This window comes from Colletotrichum aenigma (assembly GCF_013390185.1).
Source record: "Colletotrichum aenigma strain Cg56 chromosome Unknown KSG_Cg56_contig10, whole genome shotgun sequence".
In the NCBI taxonomy this organism is placed as follows: Eukaryota; Fungi; Ascomycota; class Sordariomycetes; order Glomerellales; family Glomerellaceae; genus Colletotrichum; species Colletotrichum aenigma.
This window is the reverse complement of record NW_023500916.1, coordinates 628,800-652,504: the sequence shown is the minus strand read 5'-3', so window position 1 is coordinate 652,504 and position 23,705 is coordinate 628,800. Positions and strand designations below refer to the sequence as shown.

Below are 23,705 nucleotides of genomic sequence, written 5' to 3'. Positions count from 1 at the left end.
ATTGTCTTTGCTTGAGTATTGGCTCAGGATTTCTCTTGAGGCTCCATTCGCTCGTCGCTGTTGTTGCCTGTAGCTCGGGATCCGAAGGAAATAATTCCATGCACCACTCAAACCCTTCGTGGGTGTCCGTCCCTCGGTCAAACTTTGACAAGCCCACGCTTGCAAATTGAATTGCATCACAACCAAAAGCATCTCTGGCTTTTGTATTGGCTCCGGCGAGGATAAGCCTTTTCAAGGCAGTCTTCCTACAACAGCGCGCTGCTATCAGTATGGCGGTCTCCCCTCGTCGGTTGCGCGACTCAAGGTTTGCGCCAGCATTTATTAGTGACTGTAAAATGATATCAACTTGGGTGTTGTCGGCATCTTCCGGTAGAATGGCGATAAAATCCATCAAGACGGTATTGCCATAGATGTTGTAGGCATTGACATCGACACCTTTTGCCAACAACTTTGACACGTAAATCCGTGATTTGTCAAGGGCGCTCGTAATGCGGGCTTTGTGCACGTCGCTCGGTGGGCATTGCAGTCGGGCGAATGTTGCGACTGCCAGACAGTGCAATCCGTTCCGACCCTGTGAGTCCTCGAGTTCTGGGTATTTCAGTGCCTGTGAAGCGGTTTTCCGAAGAACCCTTGCGTAAGCTGCAACCTTACTGATTTCTGCAGTCATTAGAGGCGCAGCAGGGTCCAAATGCCAAAGCGAAATAACGGCAGCCGAAGCAATGGGCGGGCTCCCGGTTATATCCTCTCTCACAAAAAGAGTCTCCTTAGATCCCCTCTGCGTGGGTACTGGGCAATCATGCCTCAGCCCGAAGGCATTTCTTTTGGACAGAGTCCGTTTGTCAAAATGCCGAAATATCTCTTCCATCGGCGAGCCCTCTGTAGCGCCTCGCAATGCTAGATGAGCCAGGGTTTGTCCGTAAGCGTCTTGTGTCGAAACATCAACTCCGGCGGCTTTAGCTCGATCAATGAGCTGCGGAAGCAGTGCAAAGTCATTTCGAAACCAATCCTTCCTCAACACGTGTAAAAACGTTTGGCCACCGGAGTTGGTTGCTTCTTTATATGGCACTCTCTCCAATGACTGAAAGAGAATGTCTGGGTTTGAGCGAGCAGCTATGAGATGTAGTGCTGTGTTCCCAAAACAGTCACGAAATTGCTCATTCTCGTTGTTCAATCCCGAGATGATCACATCCCTTCCATGAGCGGACAAGCCTGATGGACTAGTCCAGTACGCACCCGGATCGTCCCTGGAATCGACGCAGATGCATCTGCATTCATCATGGCCCGTCCTCCCCAGACAGACAGAATTTCGTGGGCAGTAGATGTCCAGAGCCAAGAAGGTGGAAGGCAAAAGTAATCTCAATTCTGGGGCAGATGGGTTGTATACCGGCAACGGTTCAAAATGATCAGTGTAGACGAGCGTTCCAGGCGCTGAATCGTGATGCTCAATACCATCGATAATCGAAGCCGTCTGATATTCTCGAGGCTCGTCATCGTCGGCGGGCGTCGTCCCGAAGAGAGCTCTCTTGATTTTGAGCCTCGAGTACTCTTGCTTCCTTTCCCAACTCTCATTTCTGCAATTTTATTAGAAGAGTGCCGTCTTTCTCGGGTTGGACCACTAACGAAGCAATGTCAGATCCCTGGCGCAGGGGCTTCCATACTTCAGAAATCATTCCTTTCCTCGATGCGATCTCTTCGTTGCTAATAACCTGAGCTCGAAAACGCGAAATGTCATTCCAAGGCTCGGGCTCAATCAATTCCGCAAGGCGTTCTTGATCGATAGTCGACATGGGTGGAGGTGTCGACATGGCTTTTACGACAACTAAATGAACCTCTTGGCTAGAAGGCCTTCTGAAGGTGCTCAAAGCTTTCTGACTCAATGATCGAACATAGTCAGCGCCGCGATTTTAAGAGAAAAAGAATAAGCTCACCGACTATTGAACATTTTCCATCAGAGCCTTGCTCATATGAGCTGTGCTGCCTACGCGTCGGTCGGTGACCTATGACGTCGTTTTCACAGCCCCGACGTTTGCAGCGATGTTGATTGGCAAGGCGTCCACATTCTGCAGATTAATGTTGCACGAGATCAGCCCCTGCGTTCCAGTCTGCGCTGATTGGTTAATACACCTCTGATCGAGAGACAGAGAGGATGAGCTCTGCATTCCTGTAAAGTACTCAAAATATGTCGTGTGATTGGTTTATACTCAATTGACTGAAAATCTAGATGCTCAAGACCACAAGAAAGCATGCGTACTTATGGACACAATGGCTCAGTAGCTGAGTCGAGAAAGACCCAACTCAGGCCTGGCTGATTTCAGTTGCGAAAACAACATGGGAAAATATACTTATTGTACATTTTGAGTTCCAGATCAATTTTCTCGTAAATTGGAGAAACGAAGCGTTGTTCACTTGTATTTTATTCAATTTTTGAGATCCGAACCAGCACGCGGATATCTCCTATCGCAGCGAAATTCCGCATAGTACTTGCCAGTAATAACCATGACGTCGCATTACGAGTTTGAAGTTGTGGGGATATTGGCCGAGACAAGGTATGAATGCCACGATGAGTAGAAACGGTTGAGAACTCTTCTCTCATTTTCATTTTGAGCTTTTATTTTCAGCATAGTTCATGGATCTAACCGGGCTGGTGGTATAGTATGGGCGGCCCCGAGTCGGTGTTGGCCGCTTTTATATACGAGACTACATCATTTCAGGATCGTCTGATCCAACTCTCCTCAATCAACATACCAAAAGCCGGAAGTAGAAAGGTCGCGACGAAAGATTGTCATAAAGGGGAGAAGCAGACCCAGAAGACGTAGTTGAGAATATGCTTGGCACGCTCCAGTGATGGTAGTGGTAACAAATGGACATTCCCTCTCGCGTTTATTCATGAAAATCAAACCGTGATCTAAAATAGAATTTTACGGGAGCTTGACTGGCTTTTCTTTGAAATGAGGCATATATAAGTGTTGTTAGAGCACTTGAAACGGTCTACACCTTATTCCGTCGAAACCCTCGCCTTGCATGATCCCATGAACGTAATAGTCACCTAAGAGTTGCCAACCATGTGAACCTTGCGGACACATCATTAAAGGAGTCCTAGACCCCTTCACTAGAAAGACGCAATCGCCCCTCTGAGTCGACTTTGGCGCGAGGCCGAAGTAGCCAGACTTAGTTCGGAACATCCTCCTATCCGCCGACATATTCCGTGCGTCTAAGATTATGTCATTGGGCATGCTGACTGCTAGTACTTGGAGCGGGACGGCGCAAGTTGTAGTCGCCATACAGGCGAAGGTGTGGGCTTTGCAGGCCCGAAAAGCGTCCCCAAGATATTGTATAGAAGATATGCATGTCTTTGCGGCACCGACATCCTAGGTGATCTGTTTCGGCCTGCCTTTCCGATTACGTAGAGGGGCACAAAGAGACACCGATAGTATTCGGCGGCTTGGTCGACTGAGTAGCGTCCTGAGAAGTCGTCGAGATATAGTCCGGACAAATGCGTCGAAACAATGTTGACCATTAGGATAATCATGCCGCGACAATTTGATCCTCTGGAAAGGTGGAGACAGTTCAGCTGGAGGCTGATACTGAAGACTGCGAGCGCAGCCGGTGAAAGCCTCAAATGACCCGTTCTCTCGTACTGTCAAATATGGGTCGGCAACGTATCCCACATCTACAACTTCGTCAAAGCGGTACCGCTGAGCCCCAATATGTTGCCACGAAAACTAATATCCTTTGAAGTCTCTAGAAAGATTGCGGTATCGAAGTTATGGAGATAAGCCTCGTCGATCAGTCGGTGGTTCAACGAGCTGGCGAAAGTAGGCGAACTCCAGTCTGGAACCCAGGATGGTAGGTCAGTGATTCGGCTTAGAATCTTCTTGAGGCACTGCTAGGATGTCTAACGTAGGAAACTGTTCTACAATGTCTCTAGCCGCATCAACGAAGATATCAACTACTCTATGCCCCTGGTGTGCTGCATGCTGACAATGTCACTCTATGCTAAACCTTGTTTGAAAGTGACTTATCACGCGGGGTGAATGTGCCACAGAGGCTCGCATGATTGGTTTGTACGCCCCAGTCGCAAGAATCATCAGCAGTGAACTCTAACATTGCCTGATTGAGCGATTGAAGCCTGGTGCTAACATGATGAGTCTTGCCTCATTATTGAATCATTGTTAGCGACGAAGGACGGTAGTAATTGAAGATTCCATGATCACAACTCTAAGCCCTTTAAAATACTGGCGATAACGCCAAATGGACTGTTGGTGGTTAAGATCCAAGCAAGTACTTTCATGATGTCTCGAGCGATGAATCTTCATTGGTCCGTTCTGCTTCTGCCCAGTGCAGGGTGTTATTGAAGGTACGATCACATTCAGATCGAACCAATACTCGCTGAAACAAAGATGATTGTTCTTGAGACATGCACAATGTTGTTATGACAGCCATTAATCATGCGGCAACTCCGAACCACAGGAATCGGCCACTAAAGTTAGGGAAGGATAGGACGTCTTCTCAAAAGTGATCAATTGTGGCCAATGAATCGAGTACCACGGGTATCATGGCAGCGCATATGTTTTCACGGAGAATAGTCAAGTCCTCACCGAGGCTTCCATTAGACCACATATACAGATGGAGAACTTTGGCTGGGAACGGAGGAATTGTACCAGCTTCAGCCCCCCGCATGCCAAGCTCCAACACTTCAAAACTGTCAGATGCTTCTTTCCACATGTAAATCAGCTTTCCAGGAATTCGATTTCCGAATTCGATCAGAAGGCACAATATTGGGGGCACTTGGCCACGTGAAATTAGCCGACGCTCTCCGCAAACGTGGAAGCGGCCCGCGGAGGTAAGACGGCACCCAAAGCTCGCCCGACAACGGTTGGGCTGGAATTATCGGCTTGTATCAATCCGGCCATTCGACTTCCTTATCAGGATGTCTCACTGTTGGTATCAGCTACCGCGAACTCTTTTCTCGATAGCTTCCCCAGCTTGAGACATGAGGTCTTATAATTTTACAGGGCATCTTTGGAGCTTCAATGGCAAGTGCTGCAGAGAGCAACACAAGTCTTTTGACAATCGTTTTCGTGAGAGCAGATGTATTTCAATTGGGATGAGCCTGCCAAAACAATCACAGAGCGCGTGTGGTTAATGCAGGTCTCTTTGGGAGCTCAGATCCGCCAGAGCAGGGCGATGCGGTAGGTGTTGGAGTGCCGAGTGGTCGCATGCCCATGTCTCGGATTTCTCTAGAATACCCTCCGCAGTCGGCATTTCTCTCCAGCTCAGCCACAGCTTCTAAAAGTTCCAAAAAGGTGGTGTCTCCGGGACGAAAGCAACGAAACAGATTTGCTTGCGGCAACCGTCGATAATCTCCACAGGCGTTCTAACAACTACACGTTGCAGGCACGGGGAATATGGTCGAGAGATGAGTCTGTCATTTTGTATAAGAAGGGGAGGCATTGACACCTTCCTTGGCTCTCAGCTCATCACATCACTCACAGTCTCTCGTTCCTCAAGTCGTTCGATCCACAATTCTCCAACATCATGGCTGGCCTTCTCGATCTCGTGCGCACAAAGCACGTCCCCTTCATGAACCTCGAAGATGTGCTCAGGCAGCCCAGTCTCGAGGAGCGCAGGAAAAAGCTACATGCTCGTATTGAGGAGCTTGCACTTACCGACTTCGACCCTGGCGTCTTCGACGTCGAGCTTCTGAGCCAACAGATTGTGGCTCGAGTTGACCAGGACACCCCCGCGAACAGGCTCGCCATCGCCAAGGGCAACATCATTATTGGCACCTATGATGGCACCCAAGCTGCTCTCACACAAGCGTACAAGATGATTGAGAAAACGTAAGTCTAGTCATCATGTGCCAGACATCCACGTACCACGTCCACTGACCACGGCCTTTACCACGCAGCTATGAGTCCGTCTTCGACGTCCTCCAAATCGAGCCAACAATCCCACGGTTCATTGACCTTGAGTTCAAGCGTCAAATCTACCGCTACTCCTCGTACCCCTACAAAGCCGAGGGTGGTCTCGCCTATCCCCCTCATCTTGACCACATTCCTCTGACCGACAAAACCCCTAACATCGCCATCTTCAACGCCGCAGGAGTCGCTCAGACTGCAGTGATGCTCAATCAAATCATCCCCGACAAGTTTGCCAACGACCCAGCCGTCAAGTTTGTCTCCGGCGTCGCCAGCAGCTTGGTCGGCGGTATGCCCCAGGCGGGTCCCACCATCGCCGACTGCGAGCGCTACAACCTCTTCTTCCGCAAGACCGGTACCGACGTCGAGCGCGGCGCTAACATCGGCCTCCTCCCTGACTGGTACTCCGACCGCCGCTTTGCCGAGCAGTCCTTCACCGGCACGAACCCTACCACCATCGAGAAGGTCCCTGAGGACCTGCTCCAGGAATTCATCGAGACGGCGAAGCGCACCGGATACGACTACTGGGCCAAGACGCTCGCCACGCTCAACCCGGCCAGCCTCTTCGTCCAAGACTGCCGCTACTTCCGCAAGGCCTGTGGCGTCAACGCCGAAGAGAACTTCACCTGGAAGGAGCCCAAGTCCGACAACAACTGGAGCTGCGCCGCCGTGACGCTCTTCCAGCTCTTCGGCGACGGCAAGCTGCACCCCGTCGCCATCGTCTGCGACTACAAGGAGAGCATGGCCACCTCCGTCACCATCTACAACCGCCGCCACAGGCCCTCCGACCCCTCCATCTTCGAGAAGACCGACTGGCCCTGGCGCTACGCAAAGACCTGTGCCCAGGTGTCGGACTGGTTCCGCCATGAGGTCGGCGTCCACTTGACCCGCGCCCACTTCATCGAGGAGGCCGTCATCGTAGCGACGCACCGCACGATCCCCATGGAGCACATCGTCTACAAGCTGCTCCAGCCTCACTGGTACAAGACCCTCTCCCTCAACGCTGGAGCTCGCGATACGCTTGTACCGCAGGTTATCAAGGACCTTGTCGGCATGAGCCCCGAGCAGTGCTTCAAGTACATGGCGTACGAGTACGAGAACTTCGACTACCAGCAGAACTACGTCCCTAACGACCTCGAGCACCGCGGCTTCCCCAACACCAAGGAAGGCCTTGACGACAAGAAGTACAACAACTACGCCTACGCGAAGAACATCCTCTCCATGTGGAACACGATCCGCAAGTACGTCAAGGGCATGCTGCTAACGCACTACGACGAGGAGACCGCGGACGAAAAGATCCGCAACGACAACTTCATCCAGGACTGGTGCAAGGAGGCGCAGACCGGCGGGCGCATCAAGAACTTCCCCGACATCCAGTCGCTCGACCAGCTCGTCGACGCCGTCACCATGAGCATCCACATCGCGGCCCCCTTCCACACCACGGTCAACTACCTACAGAACTTCTACCAGGCCTTCGTCCTCGCCAAGCCCCCCATGCTCTGCCGCCCGCCACCGCGCACCCTGGACGAGCTCCTGGACTATTCTGAGGTGGAGATGACCAAGGCGCTGCCCATCGGCCGCCAGCGCGAGTGGCTGCTCGCGGCGCAGGTGCCGTGGCTCCTCAGCTTCAAGGTCGCCGGCGAGCGCAGCCTGATCTCGTTTGCGCACTCGCAGTGGAGGACGCACTGCCGCGCGGGCAGGAACAGCGCCAACATCCGGGAGGTGACCGAGGAGTTCTTCTATGACCTCAAGGACCTCGAGGTCGAGTTTTCTGTCACGAGCAGGCAGATGGACAGGGGCAGCATCCCTTACATGGTCATGGACCCCAGCAATACTGCTGTTTCGATTCTGATCTAGGCATTCTAATATTAATAATCGTGTTTCTTTGCCAATCTCTCGGTGCTTCTAGCGGTAAAGGTCCTCACCAGTTTGATATTAATCCGCCGTCAATGCCACCATCGCCGTCGTCTTTCCGTGTCGTCGTCCCTCTCTATCAATATTATCCGTCGTCGTCTACCACTGTCGTCTTCCCCCATCGTCATTGTCCCCCATCGTCAGCTGTCTTCGGCGTCACACCTCACCAAAGCGCATCCTTGTGTGAATTCCCTAGCTTTCGCAGGCAAATGAAGAACGTGATAGCGCCACCCGTGCTTCTCTCCAGCTCGGCTCTGAGGTTGTTTGCCATAGAAATCGGGTCTTTAGTTGCGCTCAAGCAGTACTCGATGTCAAGCGTCTCGAGGTTCTCCAGCTCTCCACGGCAGACAGCCTGGGCCAGCCAGTCAATGTCGATTCTCATTGGCCAGCACCATCGCTTTACCGTGAGATGCTTCAGGCTTTTGGGCAGTGTCTGTGAGAGTGCCTTTGGCCCAAGAGTGCCGGGAACAATGAAGGTCTCTCCAAAGTCGCTGGGGGAGATTGTGAGTGACTCGAGGCTCTCAAAGGACTCAAAAGAACTGTATCCAGCCTTCCACATCTCATTCTGCTTCTTGGGGTTCACTACCAAGTGCAGATCTTTGATTGTGCGCGAGTGCTGTTGCAGGCCCCCCACATAGGTCTCCGGTGACTCTTGATCCCTGGTGGGGCTTCCAATTGGGTGCGCTGTGTAGGCAATACTCTCGAGGCTGTGGCATGCTGTGACAAAAATGTCAAAGTCCCATCGTGTCAGCTCGCAATTATGCAAGGTGAGATGCTTGACGTGGGCGAGCTGGGCAAATTCAGGCCAGGCTATCGGTTCCCAGTGACCGAGACAATTCTCAATATGGAGTTTTGTGACCTGCGGTTGGAGGAGGAAGAGTAAGGGCTGAAGTTCGCGCATAACAGTATACCTCATTTCAGGGTGACTGGGATTAGGGAAACCGTGCATGTGCACTGCCCTGAGTTGTTTCAAGATCTTGTTTTCCGCCACAGCCTGGCGGAAGCCATGAGAGAACATGGACATGCTGATGGTCTCATAGGAAATTGCCAGCTGCATCTCGTTCAAGCTGGGCATTTTTGCTAGTGAAAGCTGCAAAAGTACTTGCTCTTCTGAAACAAAGCTGTTGTCCCAAAGGGCGCTGAGATCCCCCATCCAGCTTTCTCTCTTCGCAGCATTCATGAATAGTTGGAAATCATCCTCTGCCAGCGGTATGAATTCGACGGGCTTAATGGGGTTGAAGCGGTTTATCCAGGTGTTCCCGGCTTTGTAGACAGACAGCTTCAGCAGGCGAATTTGCTCCCCCAAGTAGGGTCGCTTGATCAGAACCCTCAGCAGAGCGATAAGCTTGGTGTTGTGGGGGATGAAATATTGTTGTCTGACTGTGATGTGAACTCTTCGGAATAGGATGGGCTGCGCCGCATTGCAGAAAGCTTTTGAGACCTTGCACAGCGAGGCTAGGGCTTTCTGAGGAATATCCCAGTCTTGCAGGTTGTCGGGCTGGTCAAGATCGTGCTCGTGGATGTGGAGGCAGATCTCACGAATCAACTCTGGGGGAAGCTTGGAGAGGGCCGCCATGGTATCGTGCGGATGCTTTTGTGATCGTGAGGTTCGTCTGGTGAGGCTGGGTAATTTCGATCGTTTCCAGGTTGTTCTCGACTGCGCAATGGTTGGGCTGAGGCGACACAGAGCGAGCGCAGTTGGCAGCTGGGTTGGTGATTGTTTTTGTGTGAACTGGAGAAGTTTTGTGCGTGGGTAAGAATCCAGCGTTTGAGGTGAAAAGGTGAAAGCTGAGGTATTGCAGGTATGGCAAAAGAGGAAAGAGCGAGAATTTTTCAGTGAGCACCTGCCTCACATAAGGCAAGAGCGGGATGGTATGGAAGCTGGAGCGCCCTGCCTTGTTTGGAATTAAAAGGTGAACTGAAATTTTCGCGTGTTGAAAATGGGTGCCAGTCGCTCTTTAGAAGCTGTGAAAGAAAAAGATCCCGTGAAGAATAAGGTGAAGTCGAGACAATGGTTTTTTTTTTTTACTCTTCATAAATGGACTGAGGACTTTTTATAAATGCTTCCCATCAAGGACATTAACCTGTGATCCAGAACATACAGCTGAGATTTGAAAAAGGGAAAGAGGAAACGATGTTAGCTCCTACCTTATGATTCTTAACCCAAGACAAATATCATCTTAGGATCTGTTCATCGATACCAAGACTGAGGAATACATCAAACCTTAGATTTCAGAGTACGTTTTATCTATAGCTTTGTTAAAATATCAATAGAGACTTGAATGTTAAAGAGAATAAGTGAAAGAGTTATGATGTCTATTCTAGGTGTGAACCTTTACTGTTCAGAGTCATTCTTGCCTTTGTTGTTTTTACAATTCATTGAACTAACTGACCCCCTTGCATCATAGTTAAATCCCCAGTCGAGACTCGATCAGATTCATTGTCCCTCCTTTCTGGGATGAAGAAAATTCATATAGCTGTTGCTATTCAATCAATAGCTATTCAAACTTCAAGCCTCATTATACCTTACAGAGCCCCCAGATTCATTTAGAGAGAAAGGAGCCAGTCTTAAGGTGTTTTCTTATATTTAGAGACAAACTTAGGCTTTCCGTATCTCGACATTGATCTCTGTTCAAACCGTCGAAGGAAACTCCTATGAAGCTCTACAGGGACGCCCCGTCATACGGTGAAACTGATGAGCCGGTTATGATTTCCCAGCCAGAGCCCATTGAGTAGTAGAAGTCATTGAGATTGCCCCTCAAGCACTTAGGTATTTCGTTTCGCTAGGCATCTCAGGGCCGCTAGTATATCATAGTGTTGTCCATGTGAGTGCTTTGCGCTTCTAACACAATGCCTTCCCGTTTGCCAGTAGAACAGATAGCTGAAAGTATGGCTTCTTAGGGTCAGGTAACCGAGTCTCTTAACCAGGCATGCAGCTTAGTTGCGCCATAACACTCTGCGTTTTCCCCTGGATTTCAATCGTAGGCCCCGCTGCTCAATTGTTCGTATCATGGCATCATTGAATCTGCGTCAGCTTGTTTGTTCCCGTGACTGACATCCCATAATGGTGATCTACGCAGCACGTCACGTAATCACATTAATCAACTTGGAAAAGCCAATGCAGGCAAGATCGTGGACCTGGTATCTCTGGCTAGTCTCTTAATCAAGTTTCGGATGACAAAAACATTGAATGATGCTGTTGACCAGCGCTTCGCTCCTTGGGATTGGCCATTTTGCTTCCAAGTCAACCGTTCTTCAACTGTTGCAATATCTCCGAATTCATTAGCAATGATGGATTGGCACAAATTCGCATGTCTTGCAACTTGGGCATCAACGTTGTCCAAAGAGTCAAAGCGTTCTCCTGGCCGGCACAGAGTTTACCCAAGGTTTGCGCGTGACCAACTTGCAATTGAACTCATCTGTGCAGCTAGCTAACCAAGTTACATCAGTTAGGACGACAAGCCCCCAAAAGTTGCCTCTTCCGACCCAACGTCTCATTCATGATTGCCACCGCGGGGGGTCCTCCGTCATCCAGGATGGCCGTGGGAACCTGCATTATGCCCCGCGACAAACCAGCCAACGGCATTGCAAGACACCAGCACGGCGCTGCGCTGCACTGCCACCCCGAAATATCCCAACAGTCGGCAGAGTTGCATCCTACATCCTCCTCGGCACAGGGGATAGTATTTCCCCACAAGGGACCCTGTAGGCTAACTCCAGCCTTCCAGGTCTGCCCTTTTTTAGGGTTTCACGTGTCGTCCACCTTTTAGCAGAAACATTTGCGTCATAGGTAGCAGGAAATAGGTGTTGAGAGGGGGCGGGCTGAGGCTTGAGGCTTCGCTTTGGGGGGCATTGAGTTCTTGGCGCCGAGTCGGCTGGGTTGGGGTCCGCCCGCCCGCCTCACTCTACCCAGGCGAAGCCCTTTTCAGCGACTGTTGCGCCGGAGGAACGTGAGGTCCCCTGGAGTTAGTGTCATTCAGTGGCAGGCTGTCTGTCGCCGGGCGTCTGTCAAATGCTGTCAGGGGCCAAATTCATGGAATGTTGTAAGCGGCCTTCCTCAACGTCGGTCGCCCCGGCGCCAGAACATAGAGGCACGGCATTCGCCGATGAGTCCGCAGACGATGACTGCTTAAGTGAAGACGACGAGAAAAGGCGAGACACGTTGTTCGCCTCGCTGACTGGACCTCATCGGACTACGCCTTGACACCGTCATCAGTCTGTGCCACAGTTGATTGCCTGGACGCCAAGAAGTCCCCTCGAACCCTTTGTGCCTTTGCAGAAAAGGCCCAAGTCCTTAGGTTTTGAAAAAGGCGTTGGGACATGCGATGACGGAGGGCACAAGAGACCCGCCCCCGAGACGACACGAGGCGACCTGCAAAACGAAGAAGAAAAAATCGTCGTGTGAATTCCTCCCGAGGGTCTGTGGTTATGACGCCGGGTGTCTCTGCCTCAACCCTTGGCACACGGCCTTTCACGAAAATACATCGGCTTGAGAGAGGTCCCCTTGGACGTCCCTCGCGACGACTTCGCTTTTAATGCTCGGACTTATTGGCAGCGGAAGTCGGCCGATGATGGAGACATAAGGCCCCATTTTCCAACGAACTTGGCCGGATTCGCCGGGAACGTGGTCCTTCACCGAGTCGCCAGCGCCTGGCCTTGAGTCGCGGACAGTGGACATTTTCGTCAGTGATGAGCCGATGCAGGCCGCATTGAAAGGACCCATCTCCTTTGTCCTGTCAATTATTTTTGGGCCATTTTCAAACCGTCATCGGGGTTTGTCACAAATACATGCCTTATTAATGAGTCGACTGCGCGTGCCGTTCTTTTTTGGTGTTTATGGCCTTTGTACTTCCCCAGATTGTAAATGACACACGCCCACGATTTGTGGCGTTTTGCTTGTGGGTTCGGGGCATTTCAGCGACCGGCGAGTCACAACGAAGCTACCCCAAATCTTTCCCGGTTTCCCAGCATCTATGAGGCCAGTCAAGGTGATGTAGCTTCGTGGCGCGGACTGATGCGACTTCTTGGCTTTATGTTTTGCCTTTTTCTGCTCTTCTTTCCTTGCGCCCCAGATTGTGTCCCTACACTAGAGTCGCACCCCTCCCCATCCTCCGCTTCGTTCCCGTTCCGTCCCCCGGAATGCGTCTGACCGTTGGCTGAGAGATCTCAGTTCGGTTGATCTTGCTCATCTTGCGGGGTTGGCCAACGAGGATGCGTAGATGGTTTCGAGGGTTTGAGAGGTGGCGACGGTCAGACCTTACGGGATAGGGATCATCCATCATTATTGGCATACACAGTAAGAGTCACTCAGGATCGCCGGTATCGCTTCCTCTCGACAACTTGTCAGATGAGGAGCAAGACAGAGGCCTCTACCACAAGGTGCATTCGGTGTCGGTGAAGCTAAAGCCCAAGTCATCAGAAACAGTCAGAAATAACCCATCGCCGGCTGTCAATCCGAACAGCCCGGCCCATTCGTCACATTCCCCCCAAGTGTGCATGCAGCCTTCCCTGTCTCACCCCGGCTCCTCCACAATCCATTATCGGGGCCCTTCCATTAGCTCGGTTTCCATTTCCATTTCCCCAGCATTCGCATAATAGCTCCCCCGTCCAATGGAAGGGTGAGATGACGGGGGGAGGGGTTGCCTGCCTGCAGCAGCAGCCTGGAGGAGCCTGTTGGGTGCAGGGCTTGTCGTGCAGCGCACTTGCAGCCCGAGCGAACGTGGGGGGAGGGGGGGAAAGCAGTCCCGGAAGTCTGCGAGAAAGCTTGTGAGACGAACTGCAGTGGGCTGTCTGTCCGGATGTCTGACTGGCTGGCGCTGCAGAGTACCTTTAATCCCCCCCTCCGTCACTGCTGGCTCTCGCCCTCACTTTTCTGCCCTTCAGGTGCTGCATGCATGAGGCGCAGGAGAGAGAGGGAATGACAGGTCGCCTTTCCCCCTTTCCTAGAGGCCGGACTCGTCGGAGCTTGAGGGAGCTACAGCAGCAGTAGGAAGCTAGCTCTGAGCTGTCTTGGGGTAGGACAGGAGGCGTTGAGGTGCGACAGCACACGACACGACACGAGCTGGATGGCTGCGTTTGGCGTAGTGCCGTGCCTCAGTCTCCCGCCGCGTTTTCAGATTTCACGCTGCGAATGAAAAGGAGTTGAGCAGACTGAAGACGAGAAGGGGGCAGAGAGGAGGGATGGTCCATGAGCGAGTTGCCGAACGGAGTGTGCCATCCCACCACTCGAGAGACAATCCCATCTGTGCATCTCCAAGCGCTATGTTTCACGCGCCGGACCCCGGAGCCTGCCGACATAGGAGGAAAGGGGTCTTGGCAGAAAGTGTAAGGCGCCGTTGAGCGAGAAAAACGAACATGTTATTACTCGATGGCTGAGGGTAAGAGAAATCATGGGAATTCTTTTTTTCTTCGCTTGCGCAGGGCCCTTTGGCTCGTGCGCACGTACATTACACCTACGTCAGGCCTCATCAGGGTCAGGGTGTGTGTGTGTGTGTGTGTGTGTGTGTGTCGGTCAACTCGGCCTGTCATTCGCCCGCAAGAAGGATGAGAGAGAGACACTACTCACTCTCTCTAGTTCGACAAGCGCAACGGTGGTGGGAGAGAGAGAGACGAGGCAGCATTCCTTTTGAGTTCTCGAGTTGTAATAAGGCCCTGTCACTTATTGAACTAACCCCGCATTCGATCGGCGCCGATTTGCTGGTCTCTCTGCGCGGCCACCATCTCAGGGTCCAACAACCATGTTCCATGCCTTTCCTTTCTCTCTCGCTCGCTATGTACACCCGGCTATCCGTACACCACCATTCACACCTTTTCTTTGCGGCAGTACCACCACGTCCGCGTCCACCACACCACACCACCATTGAACCACTACGGACAGACCAGGGGTCCAAGGCTTTCCGAGAGGGCTGGCGCCTGCTGGGTCGAGGGCAGATTGACCGAGAAGAGGAAGAGTCGAGGGTGGGAGGAGGAGGCAGGAAACGTCTATAAGTTCCTGCCTCTCTCCTCCTTGTTTTCCAATGTTTTTCTCTTCTTCCTCATCCATCACTCTCGACGACAAATAAACCATTGAAGACTACAAGTTTCAGCCTCGAGCAATCAGCCTACACGCACAAACAACTACTCACACCACCAAACACCACCACCACCCAACCATCAAAATGCCCGCTGCTCCCTCCTGCTGCAAGTGCGGAAGCATGATCGTCATCAGCAACTCGTGCCCGTCCTGCGGCCACCACGAGTGCCGCACCTGCCTCTAAACAACCCACATGAAGAGCGAGAAGATGCTCGGGAAGAACACGGCGTGAAAACCTTTCTTCCCCTGCTTCGGCTGAAGTGCGCTTTTCATTACACCGAGAGAGGCTCCGACGAATCACCACACACAAAAACTACAAACCAAAACCTGCGCCTTACATCCACAACCAATGGACGGATGGCAAACGCCTTGATCGCGCTTTGGCGCGACAGGCCAGGCTGAGCCAGGAAGAAAAAAACAGACTGTAGTGGCACCCCCCACACACTCAGTCTTCCTAGCATCGCAGCAAGCCGATGAATTCCGAGCCTGCCATGCCCAAGCTTTGAGGCTCCAACGAAAATTTTTCGGCGTCATCTTCAACACCACCCACCATCCACCACACGGGTTCGGCGTGTGACGATTTCTTATTTCCGGTGGCGAGAGGACAGGCATGAGGCGGATTGTTCGGCGTCGGGATGGACCCTTTTGAGTCGTTAATTTCGCGTTTTCATGATCAAATACCCTCCATACCCCTTGTTTGTTTTGGATATCTTTAGCACCGGCGCTGGAACGAGAACGGCGGGCTGCTCGGAGAAGGGTTTCGGGGACAAGGAGTGCTTCAGGTCACTTTTGTTCGAGCACTTGTACAAAACATCTCTACTATTCCATTAAAACAATTAGAAAATCAGAAAATCTTTGTCTAACCTTTCTATGCCCTAGTGACTCTGCGCAACCCTCTGCTGCGACACTTTTCGTGGAGAGACTGAGCTGAATGTAATTGCCCGTCTGCCTTACGGCCTGCACACCGAAAATGTGGGTGATACAAGACCCGGAAAAGTGGTTCTTGCGCAGCGATGTTAGCGCCGGAAATTTTTGTCGGTTTTCTTCTGCGACCCGATGCAGCCCACCGGACGGGACCGTTCCACGGACCACAGGGGCAGAAATGGCATGTTTTTGGCATGAAGCTTTCGACTGACCACCACAATTTAAAGTCGGCCCATCGTGAAACAGTCGTGGTGCGTTGCGGTTCACAGCGTTTGGCTCGCGTATGTCTATGAGCACTGAGCAGCCGGCCGGGCGACTTGCTGTAGCATGAGGTCCCGAGGCATCCATCCACCGACGATGTAGGATCGGCGGCCGAGGTGGTATGTTTTCTGGAGCAAATACCGGATAAGGCAGGCCTTGCATACCTTGTGAGAAGAAGTACGGACGGAACGATGAGGGGCGTGGTGTTCAGATGTCTAGAACACAACGCGTCGGCGTTTTCGCCTCGGCTTCGGTGCAGATGAGCGCCTACTCGTGATCCACACATGCCCTCAACAACGCAGACTACAATAAACCGGCTTCATCGCGAGCAACAAAAGATATGCCAAGGACCCTGTTGTTGAAGCCCAACGCCCCTTTCGAGAAGCGAATCACTAGTTGAAACGACAACTCTCACGGAACCAATGAGGGGCTCTGTCGATCTCTGGTTGGTTGCTCAGGGTTCCCTGGAACACCTCGTTTCTCCAACTACTTGAATGTACTATTTCAATGGTCACGCGACAACTTTTAAGATTTTATATCTCGAGAAATATGGGATGCCAAGGCGAACCTAAGTTCTTGCTCCGAGTTAATGCTAACAGAAAATCTTGTTCCTCGGGTTAAAGGTCTCCGTTTTCTGCCGTTAGACCTCATATCACCTTGAATTCAAGAGGTGTTCTGTCTCTGAACTAAGACGTTAAAGACCTCCGATGTGAAATAGCACCTCAATTGACGCATCGCTCGGATTACAACTGTTAACCACCGCCTCAAACAATCAAGTAAAGGGTTAAGAGTAAGAAGCTCAACGACCTACCTAGGTAATTTGTACAATTCCACATTTGCAATGAAGAATATTTAAGATCTACGAGTGAAGTTTGAGTAAGTAAAAGAATTGTCACCGGAAGGCTTTCGGGAAACTACAAATTGCTTGAAGTAGATGTGTCCATCGATCCCACCGACAAGACAGGCAGCCCTGCGGTGTTTAGGAACGTGCCGCGGGTACTGTGACAAAGACACCGATGCAGTCTTTTCTTATTGATAAGAAATTTTAGATAGTGTTTAACAATTGCCGATTGATGATGGGGCGTGTACTACGGCCTCGACGAAGGCAGGAGCCTAGACCGCATGTCTAAATGCTTTGGTGAAACCATCACAGTATGCTAGATGCAGGGACACATCTTTGGGTTTCAAGATCACATAAATTTCTTCCTACATGAAGGGAAGATTCTTTGTGAAGAGATGTTTCCCTTTCCAGGGGAGGTGTTACTTCTAGGAGATGTTAAGGCTGGAAATAGGAGCCGTAGCTGCATGCTACCTAGGCATCATCCAGGAATAGGTTGGTGATTCATTTAAATTTATGACTTGGAAGAGGTCACGAGGGAAAACATTGCTCGCCTATGGCATTTCAAGATCTAGTGGAGTATCCATGTGGCCAAACACGATTGGTTCCCCTTTTGCTAAAATCAGGCTACGACTGCACTCGTGTGACAAGACACATTTTATCCGGCATGAAATCATTACTTTAATGACTCTAGCTAACTAACAGTGCTGGAATATTGCTAATTGGTGAGAAGTAATCGATTATTCTGGCTGCTCGCGAGGCATTTGCTAGACAGATACTCGATGTCTTCCGTTGAGACACCTTCGACAATGGGCATGCACAGCCAAGATCAGGGGCAAGACTGCCAAAGAGGACCCTTGCTACGGCGTCTATCATCTCCGTAGTCCATTCAAAGTCTTCAAGAATGTACCGAAAAGGGCTGCTCGTCTTGCCAAGGACTGATCGACATCATTAGACAGACGAAGCCGTGGTGGTTGTCCGAAGCGCAGGCACGCGACCTCTATATTTCTATCAGGCCACAGCAGAGATGGCTATTCAACTCGAACCTGTCGTCGCTGCACTCGGTAGGCTCTGGGACCATTCGACTGCTCGAAGTTACGAAGCCGATAGACCACCTACAGCTCTATCGACGCATCACAGGTAGCTGTCGAAATTCCCACTGCCAAACGAGGGCGGAGGTAACTGACGACGTGTAAGATGTCGAGAAGCTAGAATCAGGCGACCTGGACAGGTTCGAAGAGATTGTCTTTGGATAGAGCATCGAAATAGCGCCGTCATCAGACTCTGACCTGGCGTTCGCCAGAGCCTCACTATGGTTGCGGAACTGCGTGGAAAGACATCCCGCCTGTCGGCCTAGCGACCCCGGTTTCGCGCCCCGCCGACTCTTAAGTATTCAGAGCCCTTCGGGCGACCAAGTGACTCTCGTTGAGTCCTCCAGGATCGGCCCCCTACGGTATGCGGCTTTGAGCTACTGCTGGGGCCCCGACACGAGTGGCGTCAGGACGACGGTGAAGTCGAACATGTCATCTCACGCTTGCGGCATCCATGTGTCAGAGTTGCCGCAGACAGTCCAAGACACCATCAAAGTCTGCGTCAAGCTGCAAGTCAAGTACCTCTGGGTCGACGCGCTGTGTATCGTCCAAGACGACGCCGCCGATTGGAACGTCGAATCCGCAAAGATGATGGACATCTACGCGAACTCCTTCTTCACCATCACCGCGAGAGCACCGAGCTCGTGCAAGGTTGGATTCCTCGGCCAGCAGCAGCTGGGAAGCACGGGATGGCAGAGACCCATCTGCGCCCACGTGCCGCCCGGCCTAGGTCCTTCTGGAGACTGCCTCTTCGTCAGGGATGGCGAGGTCGAGCAGTTCCAGGTCTTTTCCCTGGACTCCCGCGGCTGGTGTCTGCAGGAGAACATCCTCCCGCAACGGAGACTGGTGTTTGACGGCCGGGAAATGGCGTGGCGCTGCCGCGAGAGGAACATGTGCGAGTGCGGCCATCTCGACGAGGATGTCGACGCCGGCGATGAGCCGCTGATGTCGGGCTCAATCGACGGACCGACAAACCTCCAGGAACTTTCTCAACTCCACCGGGAATGGCTGAAGCTGGTCGAGCTGTATTCGCGACGCTTCCTGACGAGATCCAGCGACAAGCTGGTCGCGTTGTCAGGTCTGGCGAGATTATTCCAGCAGAGGTTCTCCCGCGCGAAGATCTTGTCCCGGGACGAACATATCATTGCAATATTTGACGAGAAGACGCTGGTAACATTGGATCCCCCCATGGCGCCCGGCCTACCCGCATCCTATTACGCGGGACTCTGGAGAGAAAGCTTCGTCCTCGGCCTTGCCTGGACGGTCGAGTATCCCCTCCTGAACAAGACGGGTCATGCTGAGCACTCAAATCACAAGGAGTATTGTGCGCCGAGCTGGTCGTGGGCTTCGGTGGACGGACCCGTAGTCTTCCGACACATGGAAGTCACCGCTGGCAGGTACGAAGAGGGTGACAACCCGCAGTTGAGTTGCGACGTGAAGGTGAGGGGCATCGCGTGCATTCCGAGCAACGTCGCAAATCCCACAGGCGGAGTAATGGAGTCGGCGTCCGTGGTTGTCTCTGGTCTCTTGGCCCCGGTGGACCTGGCTACGCTTCATGTCAAGGATGACTCGGTGTTATGGAGCTATACGTGGTACAATCAAATGCAATCACCGGGAGATGGGAAGGGGAGATACAGAGTGACATCCTTCGCCCGCACGCGGAAGAAGCAGAGCTGGCGGGTGCTTCTGGACGTCGAGCAGCGTCCAACGATAGATGAGGGGAGCTCATATGCCTACTGCCGGACGTCCCCAATGCGGCCGAGGGGTGAATTGAATTGCTACCCGTGGGACGTGAAAACGTATTATGCTTGCCTTCAGCTATATACCTTCCAGAAGCAAAAGTTACACATGAGAGAGTAGAGACACAATTTGCATGGGGTGCAGGTGATTGTCGGGTTTCTGGTATTCAGGAGGGTGGCCGGCGAGAGGGACACTTATGAGAGGATTGGCTTTGGGATCTGGGACTCCTTCGAGGGGTTCCAGGAGAGAGCAGAGGTCTTCGAGCTGTTCTCTGATGCGAAGGAGGAGACGATCAAACTTGTCTGGAGGTGTGATTGCCTAGAGCCACTCTGAGACTACCATGTGATATCTACATGTACTATTTTCCGCTCAAAGGATCAACAACTTCAGCGTCCACTGCTTATAACATGAAGTCAAGGTTCGCAATTGATGAATAGATGTTCAAAGCCGATCAATTGATTAACTGGAAAAGCTGACGAATCCAGAATGAATTCACAGGAACTATGTTCATGAAAGTACAAAACGCCTTTATTGCTCGAGTACACGCTCAGCTTAATTGAGGAGATGAACAAATGTGATAGAAAGCAAGGTTGCAGAACCAAAGAAGAAGCTATCGAACCACTGCTGCACTCTAAAAGAACCAGAAACAACCACCGTGCTCGGTTTGGAAGATACTGATGCGCCAGTAATTGACTCGGTCGAGGAGGGCGATAAGGGCTCCTCGCCAGAGCTGGGGCCGGAGCCGGGGACGAAGTCCGAGCCGCCCGGACTCGTGCCACCGACACCGGGACCCGCACCAGCAACGTCTGAGGAGCCTGCTATGGAGCTTTCTGGCTTTGATGAGCTGACAACCTGCGTGGGAATAGCTGCAGCAACAGAATGAATGTCGGCCGCACCAACTGAACCAACAGATGCGACAGGTGATTGAGGTACAACAATTGGCTTGCCGGCGTCCGATAAGTCGGTTGGTGCTGGCGCCACCTCCACAGGAATCCTGCTCGGCTGGGTTTGGCTCTCTTCGGGGTACAGCTTGCTTTCTTGGGGCTGTGAGTGGTTTCCTCCGGAACGATACTTTTCTTCGACAACGGACTGTTGAGTTCTGTATGGGCTCTCCGGAACGGTAAGCGTGACTAAACTTTCGCCTTTGGAGCCGCACCTATTGCAAGATGCCTCAATCGTAGTCATCGGGACGGTCGGGGTAACCTGTGTCGGGCAACCGCAGTGTGGGAAATAAAGCGTCGAGAAAAGTTCGGTTTCCATGAGTGCTGTGGGATTTGCTGGGTTGATCGTGGTGTATGTTATCGTGGTCACAACGGAGGTCATGGGCATGTCGACACCGAGATTGCCATCACTCTCGCTCCCCACAAACGATGAAATTCTGGACGTTGCAAGACCAAGAGTTGTGGTAAGGGGTTCCAAGACATCGCTGTCGCCCCCAAGCCCAGGAGTAGAAGCTGCGGTGGATGATCCCACGTCGGACACAGTCTGTGAGCCGGAGAGTCCCACGGAAGACGAGGGATCAAGTACATCGCCGTCATCTCCAATACCGGCTCCAAAACCTGCAGTCGGCGTTCCCATGTTGGGTACTGTTTGTGAGCCAGCAAGTCCGGCCAAGGAGGAAGGGTTCAAAATGTCGCCATCATCGCCTGGGGCAGGGATCGCCGTGATAGTGGGGGAGGTCGGTGCAGTTGTGGATGGTGTGATGACCCCTGTCAATGTTGTTGGGACGCCGTCAACAATGAACACGCTCGTGAAAGAGCTCGACTGTGGTGAAACGGCAGGATCAAGAGTGTTTCCAATCGTTGTGAGCTGACCTGAAGGTGTGCCTCCGTTTATAATAGGAGTGGTATTCTCTGCTGCCGTCGATGGCAAGACCGAGTCGCCTCCAACAGGAATGATCGTTGTAGTTGTGCCAGGGGTCACGACAACTGAATCCACCCGTTCGTAAATGGTGAGAAGTACACTGCCAGGGACAGCTCGCTTGGAAACTTGTGGTCTGAAATGCCGCGCGCGCAGCCTGGTGATGTTTGTGGCCACACTTCCGCCGCATATCTGCTGAAGATCTCCTGGGCACGGTGTTCCACAGCCCTCTGTGGGCACAAATGATGCCGACTCGAGAGAGTCTGAACCGTAACAGGTGCTGAAAGGGGATGAATGTTAGCTACAAGGAGTACTGGTGTTTGTAGAACTGTACTTGCTCGAAGAAGACGCCAGCATATCTAAGACTTCCTGCCAACTGTATACACCTTTGAGGGGTCATGGCGGGATCCCTACCAACCTCATTGAAGGAGGGGTAGCCAGCTTGAGAACCCAAGCAGCCCCGGAACACATGATTGTTAATGACAGGTACGTTGGATGCTGTGGGCTCAGCTGAAGGCAGCGTGCTTGTGGCGGCTGGTTGAGTTTCTGTTTGAGGTATCGTCATCGTTGCCGAAGTCGAGGCGGCCGGTATGTCAATGAATGGACTGGATGTCGCTGGACTGGATGTCGCTGGACTGGATGTCGCTGGACTGGACGTGGGTGTAGTGGTTTCAGGGGATGAAGCAGGTCTGATGGTAGAAGAAGGGAAGCTAGCCGAGAATTGTAGTGTTGAACCCACCGAGATCAATCCGACTGGTGACGAAACAACAACATCTAGGTCCAAAGTTGCCATCAGGGAGGATTGAGAGATATCTGACGTAGTGCCTCGGGAAGTTTGTGACGGTGTATCCTGCGCTATGGGCGAAGACGGTGCAGACTCCGTGGATGTTGTATTTGTAGTTCTGGTTTCTGAACTGCTCGCCGCCGCGTCAAGTGGTGTTGTTGCTGTGGTGGTGGACATTGTGGTTGCGCCAAGGGATATTTCCGCACTTGGTGGTGCAGTCGAAAGAGCCGAACTACTGCTCGATGCCGTCTCCAACATCGTCAGGCTCGTTGTGATAGGGAGGTCGGATGGTAGCGAATCTGCAGTAGCTGTCGGTGTTATCAATGGAAAAGATATTATCGGGGTGCTAGTAGTCATAGCGTCTCCAGAAGAGCTTGAGGCTGAAGCTTCTATTGTTGCAGGAGAAGTCTCAATCGTTGCGCGGCTCAGTGAGAAAGTCGATGGGCTTGATCCGAGTGTCGACGATGAAAACGCAGTTGTTTCTGTTGATATGTCACTGGCGGTAGACAACGTAGATGACACGGTTGCTACAAGCTCTGGCTCAAAGACACTGGTTGTCGTAGCTGAGGATGCTCCTGTCGAGCTTTCCGTAGAGGTTTCCGATGTTGATAGAAGCTCTGGTTCTGAGGCAGTGGTGGTTGTAGTCGAGGATCCTTCTGTCAATATTGCCGTCGAAGATGTCGGGGCCGGGTATCCAGACACGGCAAAAAGTACTGCTGAATCGACATAGGCATTCGTGTTATCACAAACACCGATTAACAAATTGTGTTGGATCATTTGACGTCGGCGTACACGAGCTGGCGTAGCATATAACACGGGGAAAACAATGGTTCGGGTAAGAGCTCGAGGATATGAGAGACCGAGGTCTGCGCCGTTGACGGACAGATCTGTTGACCGGGCAGATCTGAAAAAATTATAGTCTGATGGAAAATCCCACTGTACGTCAAGCAGATCGTTTTGATCAAGTAACCTGCTTACTGTCAGCGCAAAACGATGCGGTTAGTTCAGAGCCGACAAACCCTTCACCCGTGGCAAAAATGAGTGTCAATCTGAGCTCGCTTATACCTTCAGGAAACTCGATATCCATCTGAAATTGTGATTGATCCCCACATCCTCTATTATAGACTGGGCCAAAAGCCGTGCTGGGTACGCATTGATTTGGCACTCTCCGCTCTGTGAAAACGCTCTCCCGAACGCTCTCCCGAACGCTCTCCCGTGGGCATTGGTATCCTACTGGTGCATCTTCGACTTTTCCTGTACTTAGAATAACTCCGGAAAGTCCGTTGGGGCCGTCTGTGAA

The 23,705-nt window shown here is 51.9% G+C and overlaps 4 protein-coding genes across 4 annotated transcripts; 3 read left to right on the top strand and 1 right to left on the bottom strand.

Moving 5' to 3' along the window:
* Positions 1–5,538: 5,538 nt before the first annotated feature.
* Positions 5,539–7,778, top strand: ALOX15 (Arachidonate 15-lipoxygenase; the record flags this gene model as incomplete). Its single annotated transcript, XM_037329267.1, has 2 exons — positions 5,539–5,843; positions 5,912–7,778. 2 exons carry the CDS (start codon positions 5,539–5,541, stop codon positions 7,776–7,778), a joined length of 2,172 nt encoding a protein of 723 aa, XP_037171983.1.
* Positions 7,779–7,998: 220 nt separating this feature from the next.
* CGCA056_v014024 (uncharacterized protein) lies at positions 7,999–9,411 on the bottom strand (the record flags this gene model as incomplete). The annotated part of the gene is made up of 1 exon (XM_037329266.1): positions 7,999–9,411. One exon carries the CDS (start codon positions 9,409–9,411, stop codon positions 7,999–8,001), a length of 1,413 nt encoding a protein of 470 aa, XP_037171982.1.
* A 9,039-nt stretch (positions 9,412–18,450) lies between these two features.
* On the top strand, positions 18,451–19,881 carry CGCA056_v014023 (uncharacterized protein; the record flags this gene model as incomplete). Its single annotated transcript, XM_037329265.1, has 1 exon — positions 18,451–19,881. The coding sequence occupies one exon, from the start codon at positions 18,451–18,453 to the stop codon at positions 19,879–19,881; it is 1,431 nt and encodes a 476-aa protein (XP_037171988.1).
* Positions 19,882–22,478: 2,597 nt separating this feature from the next.
* Positions 22,479–23,135, top strand: CGCA056_v014022 (uncharacterized protein; the record flags this gene model as incomplete). Its single annotated transcript, XM_037329264.1, has 1 exon — positions 22,479–23,135. The coding sequence occupies one exon, from the start codon at positions 22,479–22,481 to the stop codon at positions 23,133–23,135; it is 657 nt and encodes a 218-aa protein (XP_037171987.1).
* Positions 23,136–23,705: the final 570 nt, after the last annotated feature.